The sequence below is a fragment of the Aspergillus foveolatus genome (genome assembly GCF_047715535.1).
Source record: "Aspergillus foveolatus strain CBS 279.81 unplaced genomic scaffold BDW70scaffold_2, whole genome shotgun sequence".
Lineage (NCBI taxonomy): Eukaryota > Fungi > Ascomycota > Eurotiomycetes > Eurotiales > Aspergillaceae > Aspergillus > Aspergillus foveolatus.
In genome coordinates this window covers 1,197,509-1,215,598 of record NW_027396066.1, presented here as the reverse complement: position 1 = coordinate 1,215,598, position 18,090 = coordinate 1,197,509, and the positions used below count along the sequence as shown (strand labels likewise).

Here is an 18,090-nt window from a genome sequence, read left to right as displayed (position 1 = left end):
GCTAGGTTATCTAGGAGGATAACTAGCTGGGTGGAGTAGCCAACACATGGTTGTCCCAGGGCTGCGCGTTGTTGCTGCGGGACTGTTCTATGTTGTGCCTTGTTTCCTATGAATCATCACGTGATTTGGCAACAGCCCTACCTAGAAGCCAGAGTTACAAAGAGCGTCCACATTTTTAATGGTATACAACTTAGAATCAGTAGTGAGCCGGCGATTACGACCGAGAGCTTCGTTAGAAAACCACAATATATAACATAGTAAAGCGTCTGTTGATTGGGAAGTACCCAACTTGAGCCACTAAATTATGGCTCGCAGGCTTCTTGACAATGAGTGCAGCAATTCCCTATGACGCTACAACTTTTTAGTTGAATCGTTCTAGTATCAGCGCATAAGCTATATGCTAGCCGCTAAGGAGCTGTTAAGTTGCATTGTGACGACGAAATATAGAAATATGGCCTTAGGCACCAATAATGATTGACCAATGAGATACCATGAATAGTCATACACCAACAAAACTACATGAGGTCGCAAGCTGTCCTAGAGCAAAAACGCCGTAATCATTACACAAAGCTTCTCGGTGGTCTTTTCAGCCTTGAAACAAGAGTAGAAGGTCGGTTGTTCTGACGTCGCATTCCTCAGGTCGTGGTCGTACTGACTGAATTGGGACTAGCGTCGTGGTCCCGTGCCAACAGATTGCTTCGGAGAACGACTTCGACCTCATCAAAGGACCTCTTGCCGAGCTTCACGCCCTTCTTCACCCAGCTCTTACCCGCTGTCGTATGTGTACCGCATATTTTCAATTCGATGTTCCGACTTAGCTGATGAGTGATATATAGACCATGCAGAAGTCCAGAGCCATCAATCCCGTGCTGGGTTCTAGGGCGTTCGTCCCCAACCCCCGTATCCAGTTTCAGGCTCAGCGCCGATTCCTCCAAGATATCACAATCACTCGAACTGGAAAGCCGCTTTTGAAGGTCCAGGGTGGACGGTAAATGCTCAATTGATTTCCCGGTACGCCCGCGGCGCTGACATATCTCTTAATAGACACTCTCTCGGAGGTACTTCGCAAGCCATTGCCGCTTTACAAACAGCTCGCACGAGTATTCAGGGTTGACACGAATCGTCATTAGGACACACTGCGACCGTCTTCGGTGCTACCGGCTTCCTGGGTCGTTACATTGTCAACAAGCTCGGTATGTCCGGCGGTCGGTGTGAGGAGGGCATGTAAATTGACGTATTCTTAGCTACGCAGGGATGCACTGTGGTCGTCCCATACCGTGAGGAGATGACAAAGCGTCACCTCAAGGTTACCGGTGATCTCGGACGGGTCGTTTTCATTGTACAGTACCAGCGTTGCGGGACGGCGAGGCACGAACTGACGTGGATGTTAGGAATACGATCTGCGCAACACTCAGTCGATCGAGGAGAGTGTCCGTCACTCCGACGTCGTCTACAATCTTGTCGGGCGCGATTACCCTACCAAGTTCGTTGCGGAATACTTCTGATATGGTGTCATGCTGATATCATTTAGGAACTTCTCATACACCGACGTGCATGTCGACGGCACAGAGCGCATCGCGGAGGCAGTGGCTAAGTACGACGTTGACCGCTTCATCCACGTCTCCTCCTACAATGCCAACAAAAACTCTCCCTCCGAATTTTTCTCCACCAAGGTATGTTTGTGTTGGACATACCTCGAACCGAGGCTGATTGTTCCAGGGATGGGGTGAGGAAGTCGCGCGCTCGATTTTCCCAGAGACCACCATTGTCCGACCAGCTCCGTTGTTCGGATTCGAGGATCGTCTTCTCCACAAGCTGGCGAGCGCGACCAACCTGTTCACAGCCAACCACCTCCAGCAACGCTCCTGGCCCGTACACGTGAGTTGAGTTGTTGCAGTCTATACAGGCAGGGGCTGATTCTTGCAGGCCATTGATGTCGGTACCGCTCTCGAGCGCATGCTCCACGACGACACCACCGCTGGCCAGACCTTCGAGCTGTACGGCCCGACCAACTACTCGCTTGCCGAGATTGCTCCCCTTGTCGACCGTGAAATCGTCAAGCGCCGCCGTCACATCAACGTTCCCAAGCGTATCCTGAAGCCTGCGGCCTATCTCCTCAACAAGTACTTATGGTGGCCCACCATCAGTGCCGATGAGGTTGAGCGGGAGTTTATTGATCAAGAGATCGACCCGACAGCGAAGACATTCAAGGATCTCGGAATCGAGCCTGCTGAACTGTCCGAACTCACCTTCCACTACTTGGTAAGCTTTATATGTTTGTTGTTCGATTCAATTACGCTAACTTTGGTTTAGAAAGGCTACCGAAGCTCCTCGTACTACGACCTGCCCCCTGCTACAGAGCGGGAGCGGGCAGAGGAGAAGAAGTACGTGCACGTTCTCGACGACCAGTAGTGCTGTTTTCTTAGTGTACATAACAATACTAGACACATTGATTCCGTTTGTTCAAAATGTATCTGTAGGAAATATGATTGTTTCAGTCCATGAAGTCACGATCAAATACATCAAAGACTGCAGGACATCCGGTCTCCCCGCTCCACTCCGCGGAAGTCAATCCACCACAAGACAACGTCGACATACACATGATTAATTTACAAACCCAAATCTCAGAACGAATATACCTTCTGGAAAAAAAAGTTTATGCTCTACGGCTTGGATTGCTGAAGACAGCCCCAAATGACACCCCTCCCAACCTATTCCCGCCACATCCTCTTGCTAAAAACCAAATCCACCCCACATGACGGCTACGACGAGTTCTTCTCCTCTGCTCACACCAAACCAACCTTCATCCCAGTCCTGAGCCATAATTTCCACACCCGGAACCTCTCCAGCATAAAGGACTTATTTGAGAACGGTAGTCTCGCACCAGGCCCAGACCGACAATATGGCGGGTTGATATTCACCTCTCAGCGCGCGGTCGAGGCGTTTGCGGAGACGCTGAGTGGTGTTGAGGGTATGTTTCCTACAGCACCCTGCCATTCACCTGAATACTAGGTGTAAAGCTGACGGCAATATAGAATCATACTTGATTTCATCTTCGCGAAACCTCCCCCTCTACACCGTCGGCCCCGCAACGGCACGCTCCCTAACGACATTGAGAGACAGATATCTCCCGAACGCAACGATTCACGGCGCGGAGACGGGAAATGGGGAGAATCTTGCGCAGTTTATGCTCGAGCACTATAACGCTTTGTTCTCCCAACAAGAGGGGCAGCAAGTACAGAAGAAGCCGTTACTCTTCCTCGTTGGCGAGACAAGACGTGATGTCATTCCGAAAACGCTAACGGGTGCTGGTGTGAATCCGGAGAGGAGGATTGGTGTTGAGGAGGTTGTTGTGTATGAGACGGGTGTGGTGGGGGGGTTTGAGGAGGATTTCGAACGGGTATTGCAGGATTGTTATAGTGATGTTAATGATGATGGGATGATATGGGTTGTTGTCTTTTCTCCCACAGGGTGTGATGCTATGGTCAGAGTTCTGAGACAGAAAGAGGCGAGGGTTGAAGGAGAGAATGTGAAAGGAGCGCGGAAAGTGTTCGTGGCGACAATCGGGCCAACGACGAGAGACCATTTGGTGAAAGAATATGGGTTTGAGCCGGATGTGTGTGCGGCGAAGCCTTCGCCCGAAGGTTTGGGGGCGGGGATAGAAGAGTTTATGAGGAGCTTGGAGTTGAGATAAGTGGCTATTTTATGGTTTTTACTATATACCCACGTTTTCCTGCGCACAGAATGAAGGTTGATAGATCCATGTTTGTTCCACGTTCCCAAACGAAATGTAGATAAAAATGCAGTACATTAAGCCGCAAAGTAAATAGACTACCTAGAAATCTCTATGCAAATATGGTGCATGCAAGCGTGTGCTGCTCACTAGGCGCTGCCTCCTCAACTCCAAGATTCGACACTTGATTCCCTACCGCATGATCTCCTCGTAAATCAGAACTGTGATGATATTAGTTGATTGTCGCATAACTTATGGAGTCGATTGGTGCCAGGGACTTACTTTTCAACTGCTCCTTGCTGAGAGCATCCTTATTCTTGTCGAAGTCAAAGAAACCTTCCGGGATTGGAGGTGCTGTCGGCTCGTCATCTGGGTCATGATATGGTTCCAGGTACGGATGACGCAGAGCCTCCTCCACGGTGATTCGCTTCGTCGGGTTGAAGGCCAAAAGCTTCTCTAGCAGATCCAGAGCTAGGTCGTTGCTCTTAGGGAACAGTGCCTTGAACGGAATCTTCTTCTTGAATGGGAGCGAACGGATATACTCCCGAGCCCGTCGGGACTTGATTCCGTAGTAGTCTTCCATGGTAGGTGTTCCAAGAACATCCAAAATTAGAGTCAATTGGTGGTGATCTGTCATGCGTTAGCTCGCATGCCTCCACTAACCACCAATAGAGTACCTACAGTCCTTTCCAGGGAACAAGGGCTTCCCGCTCAGCATCTCTGCAAGAATGCAGCCCACACTCCACACATCGATTGCCTTTGTGTATTCCTTGAACGTCAGCATGATTTCAGGTGCACGGTACCAGCGCGTCGCCACGTATTCCGTCATGAAACCAGAGTTATCGTCGGTCGAAGCCGCAGATCGAGCTAGACCAAAATCGCAGACCTTCAGGTCACAATTTGCATTGAGGAGAAGGTTCGATGGTTTGAGATCGCGGTGGAGGACGTTCGCGGAGTGCATGGCCTTCAGCGCACGCAAAGTTTGGTAAATGAAGTACTGGCAGTGGTCATCCGACAGGTCTTGCGTGCGGATAACGCGGTGCATATCTGTTTCCATCAATTCCTACAGTACCAATCAATCAGCCGGCTCTCAGATGTGCGCCGTACCAGGGCAATTTACCTGAATGAGGTAGACTTCGTTGAAACTCTCATAGTTTCGCGGCCTCTGGATGTCCAAAATGGAGATGATATTCTCATGATTGAAGTAGCGGAGCAGCTTCATCTCTCGTAGGGTCCGCAGACAGAACATCGAATGGTCGAAGGGGGTGATCTTCTTGATGGCTACCTTCTGGCCAGAGGGCTTGTGGATGGCAGAGCTGCGAAAAATCAGTAAATAACCGGCATGGTTTAGACCATAATGCTCACCAAACAACACCATAGGCACCTTCACCAATGACGTCTTGAATCTCATATTGATCTGAGACGTTAAAGGAAATCTTCCTTGAGCCTCCCTGAGGCGGCATCTGCTGCACCATGTTGACTGGTTCCAAACTGAAATTCGTCAGCACTTATGCGAGGTGAAATGTGAGTTTAAACCAGGTTATGAATGCTAAGCAGCTTATCAGGGACAATAAGATATGTGCAGAGATGACCCCAAGCAGCAGTCTTAATATGTTTCATGCAGATACACACTGCAGGCCGCGCGTACGTCTCGCGTAATACTTGAACTAAAAGGCCATGGACGACGCTTACAATTTCTTGCTCTGAGGGCGATCTCAAGGTATACGAGGAGCCACCACAATTCGGTGTCGACTTGCGCTCTGAATCACGAGGTGGTCGTAACAAGAATAGAATGCGGGGTATGGCCCGTGTCGGCTGTTGTCACTTGAACTGCAGCGCCCAGGGTCGACGAGAATCGGGGAGGTGAAGGAGGTTCGATGGTACAGTGGAAGTTGGACTGGCGAAGCGATTGACGTATGATCCAGCGAGTCAAAGTCGGATGCCTTTAGGAGATCAGGTTCCGGGGCCTCGGGCACAGATCAAGCGTTCTATTTGGTGGCCGATTGTGTCAACAACCAAGCTCGTACAAGAAGAAGATGTCAAGGTATGCGACGTCGAAAGAAGACAACGTGACAGTAAATAGAACAAGGAAAAGAGGAGCTCACCAGCAGATGTCTCTTGCCGGATAGGTCGATGTTCCACAGCTCCGATCTATTTTTACCGTGCTTTTGTCCGTGTTGGCTCGGCGCGGCGTAGAAAGACAGCTTTAGGACAACAAAGGTCAGAGCTGGAAAAGTTGACAGTTTGGAGATTTGAGTGTCCAAGTCAAATGCGGAGGAAGAGAACCAGAAAAAGCAGCAGCAGTAGGCTTGGGGAGTTGAGGACCCAGTCGAGGACTGGGCTAGAGGAGGAGAGGTTAATAAACCAGGCGTAGATCGGCCAAAGTGGGGTGAGCTGAAACGAGGGGAAGCTACTAGTACTGGCTATTGACAGTGTAGTGAGAGTAGCGGGCGTAGGAGTATAGGGTTTGAGAAAAGGTTAAGCTTTCACCTCAAGAATGATCTCTTGAAATAATAGAATAGTCGTTGATCGAAGATGGAGTCGACCTCGAGATGCGACAGAACCTTGGTTAAGGCCAGGATGAGGGGCAGAGCTGGTCTGGGACTTCTGGGTCAGGAACCTCTCAGCGTGTCTCGACCAGTGTTTCAAAAGCATCCACAATTAATCCGACAAGTTCCAACGCTCTCACTTTTCTCACTTTGGTCTCGTCTGCGACAAGCTGGATTCTTTGGAGGGCAACTGACACCGTGCAAGAGCCCGAGAGTGGCAGTGCTCGAACTGGCGCTACTGCCGCCGCTTCAATTGATCACAGCGTCTAGTCCATCACATATCACCAATCCCTGTCAAATCACGTCGTCCTCTATCCCAGCCTCTCAATCCTCTGGCCTTCTTCAGCCGTTGATTTGTCTATCTATTCTGAGCACGAGAGCCTTCCAGGCAGGCTAAGGCGGGATCGAAAGTTTACAGTGCATGATCAACACAGGCGAGGCCATTGCACAGCTTATTTCAGAAACTCTTGATTGCCATTCATTCTGCTTCCGACTGTCTGTGGCTCTGTGGCCGCCGGGCGGAAACTCCCAACGAAAAAGCAAATTGCCCCTCTACACCTTACGACCCCTAAACTCCAGAGAACTGCATTGGATGATGATACAAGGACAGGCGAGAATTCCGGAGCGGAAAGACGAATGAAGTCTGCAACCTCGGGTTTATTGCTGTATAACTCATAAATCGGCCCAAAAATCGTAGAAGCTATTCATTACTGGACAACCTGTTGCGGTACGAGCGCGTCAGTCTAGTCTATCAAGTACGACTTTGCTGGTTTCGGCAACGACAGAGTCAAGAAGAAAAATATAGACAAACGACTAACAAAAAGGGTCTCAAACCTTCTCCCGCAGTGAGCCCATCCATTGCACCAGGCTAACACCCTGGTCAGCTCTGTCCTCCACCAGCATCGTCTGCGCCCACAAACGAAGACCAGGCTCTCCATCCTCCTTGACCACATACAGGTGTGGCACCACAATGCTGCCGACCCCCTTTGACCGATGATCCCGGCTCTTCTCCACCACGGCTCGGACCCGTCCATTGAAGTCATTGTCCAGCTCAGGGAGATTCTGCTTGCCAACCCGGAGTTGCGACCTATCCGGTAGGCCAAAGACGTCGAGTAGAAGCTGCGGCACAGCGTCGCGACCAACCCACAGGAACTGAGTCTGACCATCGTCGATGAGGTAAAGGCCGTAAGGGACTATCCGCTCAGACGACAGGTTGACGGGGGGCGGTAGGACGATTTCGCCAGTCTGTTCATCGGGCAAACCGGCATTATCGGGCATGTCGTGAAGAGAGTACATTTTCGGATAAATGTATTGGATAAGAAGAGGGAGGGGAAGAGTTGACAGTAAGCAGAGAGCTGCGGATCTCATGTCCGTCGGTATTTGCGCCGACTTGCGAAGGCCGAGCTGTACATTCAATGTCAGTCAAAGCTGTATGGTTTCAGAAGATAATTTGAACTCACATTCTTGATCAATGCGAGGAAAAGAACAGGGAGGCCTCTAAGGTTAGCAGGGAACTGAAGACCGCCGCCACCGACGCTTCCACCTGCAAGTTCCTTTCGATAGGTCGAGAGCAATTCCACAGCCTTCGCCTGCAGGGCTTCTCGAGCCTGCTCCAGGCCGCTTCCGAGTGTCCGTTCAACGGCTTTGTGGCTGAAGAAGGTAGCGATCGCTTGCTGATCTGCCGACGCATACACGTCCGCTAGGTTTTGTGTGGTCGGCAGTGCCAGGGTCAAGACTCGGATTCTACGCTCGCCGTTGCAGGTCGTGTGGAGCACCGCCGTCTGAAGGCAGACAACAGGCTTTGTGACAGTCTCATCAATTGCAACTTCGACAACGTACGCCTGGTCACGGGGAAATGCTGGGAAAGCACAAAGATCAGAGCTGCGGTTGAAGAAGTTACCGTAGAAGGTGCTCATGCGGAGTCCAGTGGTGGCACGGACTCGGAGCACAGCCTCGAGGCCAATTTCGGAGGACAAGTAGTCAGAGAATTCGCGCGCAAACTTGATTGCGTCTTCACTGCGGGCAGCATTCCATCCAGGGTAGAAGTATGTCTGACCACCTGTGTACCTGGGAAGGTTGCTAAGTGACGCAACGTCTTGGTACTGAGATGAGAACAGGAACATATCCACAGACACTTGTGCCTTGGAGCACTCAACTGCGAAACTCTTATAGAAGCTGTTCGCGGTTTGAAGCAGGCTGCTCTCCTTGCTCGTTCCCAGAACTTTCTTATCTTCCCGCATAGTCAAAGCGCCATGGCCAACATTAGGCAAAGACGAGGTGAGAACGGTCATCTTGCCTCCAACGGGCGAAATAAGTTTGTATCCGGCACGGAGGGCTGACCCCATCGCGCAACTGTTGTTCTGCGTGTTTTGGAACATCTCCTGCAACTTGTCGAGGAAGACCTCGATATTCTCACGGCACTCGCTAAGGGTTACCAGCAGGTCACCGGGGATTGGAAGGAAAGGCTCATCTAAATCACTGACGACCAACATCCGTGGGTCGGAAGTCTCCGAGCCATCCCTGGGGATGCTGAAATAGTGAAGGCTGGAGTCAACGGCAATGAAACCGAGCCTTGTCCGTCGGTCTGCATTGGGAATCCGGTCCAAGCTTTCCTTAATGCACCGAGCACTCGTTGCCAGAAGCCCATTAGTGACCGATGCATAGCTCACATCGATCAGGAAGAGATAAACAAGCGGCTGCGGAGGGCGAACCATGTATTCCTGAGGGGCGACAAATTCTACCACTGCATGGTTGAGGTCGGGCCTCAGAGCCCTGTCTGCTGGCTTTTGAAGAGTTGCGTCCCAATCGAATGCCTGGGGTACATCGTTCGTCAAGTTGCACATATTACAACGCCAGCGGTGTCCATGGTCAAGGAACGTCACGAAGGGGTTGATATAGGATCGGCAGCGACGGCAACGGGAGATGACTTGGTCTGGAATGACAGGAACCTGGTCTTCCGAATCATGAAGGGCAGCATAAGGTTGGATCACGAGAGCAAACGGAAGCTTTGACTTCTTCAGGAGCGAGTGTGTTGTCGGAACGGCATTTAGGGTGGAGCGCACGTATTTGGGAGGGCAGTTCGCATAAGGAGAGGGGTAAACGCTCGTCTAAGCTCCATGTCAGTCATCATAATGCAACATAAAGCTTCTTTACCAAGCACATACCCCAGGAGCCAAAACGATGGGAGGAGGCGGGTAATCGAGCTCAGCAACATTGAATGGCTGGGTGAGCAAGTCGGTTGGGTAGAGCTGGTTGAGAGGGACTGCCCGCGGAGCCTGGGGAGCCTGGGGCGCTGGTTGAGGTGGCATGAGATGAGGATCCGTTACACCCATAGCACCAAACTGCTGGGTCATCTGTGCGACTCCCGGGGCAACTGGCGGAGCATATCCTTGGGCCATCTGCGACGGATCGGTTCCGTAGGCAGGCTGTTGAGGGGGGTATGCGCCATAGGCACCGCCGGCGGGCGGCTGCCCGCCGAGAGCAGCATTAGCACCAGAACCGAACTCAAAGGCCTCTCCAGCATATGCTCTCTTCTTTCTCCCTCCGGTGTGGCCTTGTGGAGCAGGAGGAGCTTCCCCGGGCTGCTGAACAGGGGCTCCATAGGCCACGGGCTGCTGTCCGTACCCTTCCTGGGGAGGGTAGCCCCCTTGTGGAGATGCCATCTAGAGTTTCTATATCTTTCGAGGTCGGTAATATTCCGCTTATCTGAATATCGTCCAGCGGCGCTCTCGGAGAAGGGTTGAAGGTTCCGGTCGCGTAACTCGTTTAGGCTCACTCTGTCGGGGAGGTCAATGCTTCGGTCACGATAAGAGGGAAGTCATCTGCAACTAACAGCCGGGGTATATAGATGAGGGATGCGGAGCAAGGTCGGAAAGGAAGCGTTGTGGGAGGAAGTTGAGGTCAACTTCGCAGGTCGGGGTCGGGTTACGGTGGCCTTTGCGCCTGCGCCAATCAGGATGCCCCGCAGCTTAACCGACTCGAATCAAGATACGGGGAAGGCCTAACAGACTATGCCATCTCTCGACTGACAACCAGACAATTTGCAGCTTATGAACGTTTCTAAACGAAATTGAAGGTCACTTCAGCAATGTCCCAAAACTGTTCCTGCAATCTATCCAATACCACCTCCTAGCAGCCATTCTTACCATCTCACAAATAGATGCGGTGTATACTACTGACTTTAGGTAGTGCGGGCTCACAGCTCAAATACTGTAGCCTTAAAACTCTGATCATGGTCAAGTTGAATTATTTTAACTAAGCCATCTAGGAATTTGTTATTTCGATTGTAGCTTGTTGTCATCTCACATAAAGCGGCCTTAGTGTCTATGTTCCGCTCTAGTATATCGTAGCATCCTGCAATCAAGAAACAAACCGCTGGAACAAAGATACCAAGAGACCTTCAAACTAATAGGAGCATATCAGTCCATAATAACAGCATCATAGGGTTTCTTTTGATTTTTTCTTTTTATGCCGAGGTTGAGGCTCAGGCGACATGCCCTTCATAGTCCGTAAGACTGCAAGCAGTTCAGGGGTTGCCCTGCCAACGCCCAGTGCCGCTCGCACCAACAATTCCCTTCACCGTTAGAGCTGTTTCGGCTCCCTTGCTTCTAAGTGCAACCCGCGCACTTCTCACATTGATTCTGTCAGCGTCTTTGCAATTCTCTCTTTTCCTCGCTTGTGCATTTCTTATCTCCGCCCCCTCACATTCAAGTGATCGAACGGGCCCATTGACTCCGCTCTACATTACAGGCTTTTGACATTTGGACGTACGGGTTGAACTTGCCAATATACTTCGCCCACAGCTTATTAGATAATGCTACGATAAACCGTGAAAGACCAGGATCATACGACCAAAAGGGCCTGCGGCACGGCGGGTCTCATCGTTTTCTTGCGTCGGGAGCTTTGCGTCGGGAACTCTTTCAACAATGAGCGTACGGGTTGTTGCACGGGTCAGGCCGTTGTTAAAGTCGGAGAGAGATGTTGACATTATCCTTCATACGGGATCCAAGCATACTCTGCCTAATAAGACGGAGAGGGAGAGCTCTCAAGCGACGTCAAAACTAGCTGCGATAAGAGACCGGGACACAATCGTACGAATCCCGAACCCGAAAAACGAGAACGAGGAGTACTCGTTCCAGTTCAACGCAGTCTACGATGCAAACGTGACTCAGCAGGAACTTTTTGAGGCGGAGGGTTCGTAGTGCGCAAACCGCTTGCAGACTCATGGCATACTAACAGGAGTGACAGTTTCCCCGACCGTCAAGCACCTGTTCAACGGATTCGATGTCACAATATTTGCGTATGGAGTCACGGGAACGGGGAAAACGCACACAATGCGAGGCGGTAAAAGCCTTGCTGACAGAGGTGTAATTCCACGTCTCTTGAGTAGCATATACCGGCGGAGCCGCAAGCTGGAAAAGGATAGCGATGGACAGACCTCAGTGAGCGTCTCCTTGAGTTATTACGAAATCTACAACGATAAGGTCTTCGACTTGTTTGAGCCGCCGGAAAAGAGAACATTGGCGGGGTTGCCACTCAGAGACAACGGCGGAAAGACCGTAGTCGTGGGCTTGACAGAGAGGCCGTGCCATACCCTGAAGGAATTTGAGACCCTGTATGACCAGGCGAATATCAACCGATCCACATCCGCTACCAAGGTTTGTTTCTTAATGGCTATGACGGCAAGATCACAACAAAGCTGACAACACACAGCTAAACGCTCACTCATCACGATCTCATGCTATTCTTTGTGTTAAGGTTGTGGTCACTACAGGTGACAAAACTCGTATCAGCACTGCGTCGGCCATTGATCTCGCAGGTTCTGAGGACAACCGTCGAACGGATAATGACAAGGAACGCATGGTGGAATCAGCCAGCATCAACAAAAGCCTCTTTGTCTTGGCCCAATGTGTAGAGGCAATCACTAAAAAGCACCAACGTATACCGTACCGGGAGTCCAAGATGACCAGGATACTATCATTGGGTCAGAACAATGGGCTGACCGTGATGATTTTAAACTTGGCCCCTGTCAGGTCCTACCACCTTGACACAATTAGCTCACTTAACTTCGCCAACCGCACCAAGAAGATTGAACTACGCGAAGTGGAAAACGAGCCAATCTTCAAAGGGCCCCCAAGACCTGCAGCCCGGCCCTCAGTCACATCCCAACGGCAACCTCTTCGCCCATTGACAGCATCTGTTAATGTCAACCTAGCTGCCAATAAAGATGCTGTGAAAACCGTTGACAAACCAGCAAAAGCATTCAGCGTTTATGCAGATAAGCCACACTCAAGGACATCATCTCAGTTCAAGAAGCCCGAAATCCCCAGTCGACCTTCAATAAGCTCAGAGCTACCCGGATCACGCTCCACGAAGACCAGTCGAATTGCACAACCACCGAAAGCCCCCCCAAAATACCAGCAGGAGGATATCTCCGCTAAGATAGAGGAACTCGTGGAGAAAAAGGTGGAAGAGATATTGGCTGTACGCGCGGTCAGCGAGAAGTCGAGGCAAACACAGGTCCGCGAGCTGAATGAACAGGTCCAACGGCGCTTGGAACTTCTAGAGCAGCGAATCGAGGGCTCCGAAGATAGCAGAGCCGAGGGACTATCCTATCTTCTCATGGCAAAACAACATCAAGGTCGTGGCGAAGACGTCTCAGCATTGAGAATGTACCAGCTGGCTCTTCCATTTTTCCCGCAAAACGAGAAGCTCGCCAAAAAGATCAGCAATCTGAAACAACGGATCCAAAATAAATCTCACCAGGGCCTTGAAGCGACTAGCACCCCAGCGCCAGAGATCAAGAAGGAAATGGGCAGTATACTCTCCTTACCGTCGTCCGGAAAACAAGGCACCAAACGACCCGCCGCAAAAGATGCTGACGCAGATTACGAAGACCACGACTCATACACCTCGGATTCAGAAGAAGAATTTGACTTAACAGAATCCTCCCATATCAAGCGCAAGAAGCGCGCAAAGACGGCCAAGCAGGCCAAGCCCGAACTAGGTCTGGCGACCGTTGACGGCGACCTCACCGTCCCCTCTCCTAGAACAATTCACCTTCTTTCCATCATCAACTCGCGAGATGTCAGCCAGATAAAGCTCCTCAAAGGCGTCGGCGTGAAGAAAGCCGAGGCAATCGTCGACTGTCTCTGTGAGATGGACCAGGTTCTTGCAGAAGGCTGCGATGAGGAAAAGCCTGTCCGTATAAACAGTCTTGCGGAACTGAGCAAGTTGAAAGGTGTTGGAGTGAAGACGGTCCAGACCATGCGGACAGGTGTCTTAGTATAAAAACGAGAGCAGATGCAGCTCTGCACTTGAGCAATGCGTTGTATTTGCATATGGATTACTAGGGTCGCATCATCCCTATTCCGTTCTGATTTGACGTTATTGTTTACCTTACCTACTTGGCATTCCCCATATGTTGTGTTTGTGATGCTTTTTTGTTAACTTACATGTTTGTTTGCTCTCCTTTGCACTGCATGGCACAGGGTGTTTGATGCAATTTGCATCTATCTTGTCGAAGCGAGGGCGTTGCGGCGCTTACTGCATACTACAGGGTTAGTTAGTTAGTTTCAATATGCATGGTTTTGGCCCAATCTAGGGAGCTTCCACCCAATGATCATCGTACATTGTGCTCTCTATTTCTTATAAATACTATAAAAGGTAGCACCAATATGTACCTTGCGACTCATATTTCAATGCTAAACCCTAACTCTAACTCCCCACCCACCCCCTGGCACCGACCCCCTCGCAAACGCATAAAATACAACCGCTGCACACATACTCCCCGCACAAAACAACTCAACACCCAAGTAGCTCCCACCAAGGGGGTCGGGCAGAAGCGCCCCCGCAATCGGTGTCCCCGTGAGCGCCGCAAACGCCGCAATGGCGAAATACGTCCCGCTGCGCACGCCGATCTGCCGGATATCAGAAATTTGGGCCACTAGTGCCGGTGCGAGTGATACTGCTGACCCGCCGGTGAAGCCGTATAGTACGGCGAATGCTATTGCTGTCCCGTCTGTGCGCGAGGGAAGCCAGAGGGCGAGCACAAGGATTATGCATATCATTGTTGTGAGAATCATGAGGTTAAACCGTCCCAGGTAGTCGGCGATATAGGGGGGAAGGATGCGGCCCGGAATGCTGTGATGTTATTAGTTTGCTATAGGGGTATATAATTTGGCGGGGAAGGAGGATGGAGGCGAGACTAACCTTCCTGCGTTGAGAACGGCAAGCAAGTACGAAGCTAGGTACGGCGACATGCCGTACCGCTGCGCCTGGGTGGGTATAAACGCAAATGGAAGAAAAAGACCCCAGTACAAGAAGAACGTGCCGGCACTCGTCAAAACAAATGGGATCTCCCTAAGTGGTCGAAAAAAATCCTTCGGGTGACATAACGGCTTGCATCTCTGATGCTTCAATCTCGAAAAGATAGTGAGATTGGAGATGATTAGTAGAAATAGGCTAGTGAATGCACAGACACGAATCGCCCAGCCAAAGTCCAGCTGCTGTGTAATCCGCGTCAGCATGATGGGGAAGATGATGCCCCCAAAGCCCGAGCCGCTGGCTGTGATTCCGAGAGCGAGGGCGCGGCGGCGCCGGAACCAGGTGTTTACACAGTTAATGCTGATATGAAAGAGAGCGCTCGTGCCGATTGGACTGCAAATTCCTTGGGCAAGCAGGATTTGGTAGTATTTCGAGGAGATGGAAATCATCATTAGGCCGAAAATGTGTAGGAATGAGCCTGTTAGGAGGATCAAATGGGGACCGAAGTTATCGAAGAGGACGCCGACGAACGGGCCCTTTATAGAAGTCCATTAGTATGCATCTTAGCAAAGGTAATATCGTGGTGTGGGCGAACCCCAAAGAACATCATGAAATACTCTAGTGAGGTTATCCATGTTATGGCGCTCGTGCTCACGTCTTGGAGCAGGTGGGTTTTGTAGTAGTCAATGAAAACACCGATACCTATGTCAATATTGGTCAACTGCTGTCCGAGTGATGAAAGGGTTGAAGCAGTGCATACTCACAGCTGATCCAGCCGAAACTCACAAACATGCCGCAGAGTGCACCGACGACAGTGCCCCATGCTTGAAGTCCGCCATCAGGAGGAATATCAGGCGGAGGCGTCCCTGGGCCTGAAGCCTCCAAAGATCGAGTCCGCACTGCAAGCTTTTCCGGATCATTTTCCACTGTACTTGTTGCTGTAGCCTCAATGCACGAGTTTTGTCGCTGATCCGCCGTTGGCATCTCCCTCTCATCATATATCTCGTACTCGACCATCGAGGTTGGACCAGGTGCATTGGACAGATTATCCACAGCAACTGTATCACTGCTAGACATGTTTTGCATTCCGAACCTGTATCTACCCAATGGCGCCTAGTCTGGATGTTCGTGGGACGGAGGACGAGAGTTGGACGGACGCCGTGCTCTCGACATAAAAAGTTGACCCATAATGATGTGCTCGAGCATCAAAAGTAAAAGAGGGCGGTCACTTTGCAATCCGCAAACAGCAGACCGGCCTTCCGTTTGGCCTAAACTGGTTGTTGCTACGCGACATTCTTTGTGACGGAAGTGACTCGACGTTGAACCTTGGCACGGGGCCAAGGGGTGGATTCTTTAGGGTTGCAAGAGGTAACCCTGCGCAATGTTAGCCAGCCACAGTCGCGACCCTTGGGCCATACTTCCCCCAGTTGACCTTTGAATCAAGCCTTTTGTCCAACTACGATTAATTTTAGGGTAGTACAGGCTTTCTGAGCGCAGTGATACTCTAGGCCATGCTGCAAATGTCGGCGTTGGTTGGATTGGGACCGTGAAAAACGGCCTGCAGGTTGACCTTTTAGAAACTTATCTAAGGCCAGTAAGTCATAAAAGAGTTGGGTAGGACTGCGCAAGCCTTGTATATGCTCCATTGCTGTTACGCAACCATGGAACCCATGGCCATCATGGTCTAATTTGCGGTGATGGACAAAAGACTGCCATGGTGATTGGTCGCCTCAAAATACAAGCATAAGCTGAGACTGGTAGTTGCGATTTCCGAGGAAATATGATTGAATGTGTATGTGTTGTACAGTTATTGCCTTCTATCATTGTTGCCCTGGCTTCTGGAATACCACCTTGCCCTCCTTCGTTAGGACGGCAATCCTCTGGGTGACGCCTTTGAACTCCTGCTCGATTTCATCCACTGACCTTGTGCCAGGGTCCTTGCGGGCGTCGTCTTTTTCATCCTGCTCCGAACCCTTTTGCTTTTCCTCCAGTTTTGCAGGGACAATCGTTAGGCCTCTAGGTGTGCTTGCGAATTCGTTGACCTCTTGAGTGCTCAGAACATCGCTAATCCGGGCCCCGCGAGATTGTAAGAGGATAGTGGAGGGACCGTCAAATTGGAGGAACAGCCTATCTCCCCAGATCGTCATTCGTGACCATGTACGGACCGTATGGAATATCCGCATGGCCGTCTTCCATGAGTCGGTCTCCGACATGGCTTTGATGAATTGCGTGTTCTGAAGAAAAGTAGGGAGGCTCTTTAGGCCCGGGACTTGGAACTTCAAGGACGTCGACTTAAAGCGGTAAGGGCGAGGGGGGTTGGAGCTGACGGTGTAGGCCACAACATTGCTTTCTGAGAGTGAGCAGCTGCCATAGTAGGACAGTCTCGGTTCAAACACACCTGGGGTGGACTATGTATTTCTCGCCCTCTTTTAGCTCTACTGAGTAGAGTTGGCCGCTTCCGACCAGAGCGAGCAACCCTCTTCCGGTGACTTCAGAGCTACCCCAATGAGCGACGCTCTGCATGGATTAGTCCAACTTCTCTTATTGAACACAGCTGGAGCACGAACCAAGCTCGTATTGATTGTCGGACGGATGCTCAACGAGCGCCCAGTCCACGCTAGTAATGCCCGTCGCTGAGCGACCATCCAATCCATAGAGCCATTGAGATGGACAACGGCGAACGATGTAACGGGGGACCTTGTAGAAATCAAGGCAGTGACGGGGCTTGCGGAGGAGATCTATATATCGCCGATCAATACTTGCCCTTCCGGAGTCGATGAAGAGAAAAAAAACCTTTTGGTATAGGAAGGGCACGCCAACAGGAGCTCGCCGGAATGGCTCCAAGACACTTAAGGTTGAGATTACCTATACCAACGCCATCAGCCAAAGCAGAAGCCAAGCCCCATATTTCAATCTCTTACATTGTCCGCCTTCCCGCTCAGGCCGACTAGTGTTCCGCGCCGTGTGTAGAGGTTCTGTGAGGCGGAAAGGGAAACCGACAGTAACGAATAAGGTGCTCCGATGACTTCGAACCGCGCATCTGTATTTCCCAAGATTTAGCGATGATAAATCCACGCTGTATGAGGAGGACATACCGGCAGATTCGGCGGAGCTGGGTGTATCAACAATGGGCACATTGCTCCCATTAACTGTCGCTGGTTGCTCCGTAGGTGTGGCACGAATCTGGACATATCTTGCTTGAGCTCTGCGATGCGATGACGCAGGTTGTCGCGTTTGGCGAGGGAGGACTCGCGTCCATGTGAGTAATCTCACTCCCCGCCTCAGAGGTTGGACCATATTCTGTCTGAGAAACGGCCTCGATGAGACGCTGAATGGGAGAAGGTAAGACAATGCTTGCTGTTGCTGTTTCTCTCCTCCGCGGTCTCCTTGGAACCTGGATTTGCGCTTCCAAATCGGGAAAAGCGCTTTTGTCGGACTCGGCGTTGGATTATCCGAAGTAAACTGGCTCCAGTGACGTTATCCTAAATTACTATGCAGCAGTAGGCAAAATTCTAGAATTTGGGTATATTCTGGAATTTGTAT

General features: G+C 50.9%; 7 protein-coding genes across 7 annotated transcripts; 3 read left to right on the top strand and 4 right to left on the bottom strand.

Moving 5' to 3' along the window:
• Positions 1-735: 735 nt before the first annotated feature.
• Positions 736-2,436, top strand: BDW70DRAFT_127295 (complex I NDUFA9 subunit family protein). The gene is made up of 10 exons (XM_073735251.1): positions 736-777; positions 837-988; positions 1,045-1,058; positions 1,131-1,193; positions 1,245-1,339; positions 1,392-1,483; positions 1,532-1,673; positions 1,720-1,878; positions 1,927-2,262; positions 2,314-2,436. Exons 2-10 carry the CDS (start codon positions 840-842, stop codon positions 2,410-2,412), a joined length of 1,149 nt encoding a protein of 382 aa, XP_073600908.1. The 5' UTR covers positions 736-777; positions 837-839; the 3' UTR covers positions 2,413-2,436.
• A 172-nt stretch (positions 2,437-2,608) lies between these two features.
• BDW70DRAFT_41620 (uroporphyrinogen-III synthase HEM4) lies at positions 2,609-3,747 on the top strand. Its single transcript, XM_073743957.1, has 2 exons — positions 2,609-2,971; positions 3,036-3,747. Exons 1-2 carry the CDS (start codon positions 2,695-2,697, stop codon positions 3,692-3,694), a joined length of 936 nt encoding a protein of 311 aa, XP_073600907.1. The 5' UTR covers positions 2,609-2,694; the 3' UTR covers positions 3,695-3,747.
• Positions 3,748-3,752: 5 nt separating this feature from the next.
• On the bottom strand, positions 3,753-5,861 carry BDW70DRAFT_127292 (mitogen-activated protein kinase). Its single transcript, XM_073735250.1, has 6 exons — positions 5,426-5,861; positions 5,099-5,224; positions 4,854-5,049; positions 4,415-4,796; positions 4,016-4,363; positions 3,753-3,954 (listed from the first exon to the last, which is right to left on the bottom strand). Exons 2-6 carry the CDS (start codon positions 5,206-5,208, stop codon positions 3,926-3,928), a joined length of 1,065 nt encoding a protein of 354 aa, XP_073600906.1. The 5' UTR covers positions 5,209-5,224; positions 5,426-5,861; the 3' UTR covers positions 3,753-3,925.
• Positions 5,862-6,834: 973 nt separating this feature from the next.
• Positions 6,835-10,504, bottom strand: BDW70DRAFT_41575 (COPII subunit SEC24). Its single transcript, XM_073743956.1, has 4 exons — positions 9,447-10,504; positions 7,743-9,389; positions 7,117-7,686; positions 6,835-7,001 (listed from the first exon to the last, which is right to left on the bottom strand). The coding sequence occupies exons 1-4, from the start codon at positions 9,942-9,944 to the stop codon at positions 6,990-6,992; spliced, it is 2,727 nt and encodes a 908-aa protein (XP_073600905.1). The 5' UTR covers positions 9,945-10,504; the 3' UTR covers positions 6,835-6,989.
• Positions 10,505-11,008: 504 nt separating this feature from the next.
• On the top strand, positions 11,009-13,875 carry BDW70DRAFT_167719 (kinesin family protein). Its single transcript, XM_073742302.1, has 3 exons — positions 11,009-11,475; positions 11,530-11,939; positions 11,995-13,875. Exons 1-3 carry the CDS (start codon positions 11,208-11,210, stop codon positions 13,570-13,572), a joined length of 2,256 nt encoding a protein of 751 aa, XP_073600904.1. The 5' UTR covers positions 11,009-11,207; the 3' UTR covers positions 13,573-13,875.
• A 110-nt stretch (positions 13,876-13,985) lies between these two features.
• On the bottom strand, positions 13,986-15,624 carry BDW70DRAFT_155738 (MCT family MFS transporter; the record flags this gene model as incomplete). Its single annotated transcript, XM_073740085.1, has 4 exons — positions 13,986-14,424; positions 14,494-15,083; positions 15,143-15,249; positions 15,312-15,624. 4 exons carry the CDS (start codon positions 15,622-15,624, stop codon positions 13,986-13,988), a joined length of 1,449 nt encoding a protein of 482 aa, XP_073600903.1.
• A 709-nt stretch (positions 15,625-16,333) lies between these two features.
• On the bottom strand, positions 16,334-17,894 carry BDW70DRAFT_127282 (AIM24 family protein). The gene is made up of 6 exons (XM_073735249.1): positions 17,643-17,894; positions 17,469-17,587; positions 17,341-17,412; positions 17,115-17,285; positions 16,946-17,064; positions 16,334-16,893 (listed from the first exon to the last, which is right to left on the bottom strand). Exons 1-6 carry the CDS (start codon positions 17,842-17,844, stop codon positions 16,368-16,370), a joined length of 1,209 nt encoding a protein of 402 aa, XP_073600902.1. The 5' UTR covers positions 17,845-17,894; the 3' UTR covers positions 16,334-16,367.
• Positions 17,895-18,090: the final 196 nt, after the last annotated feature.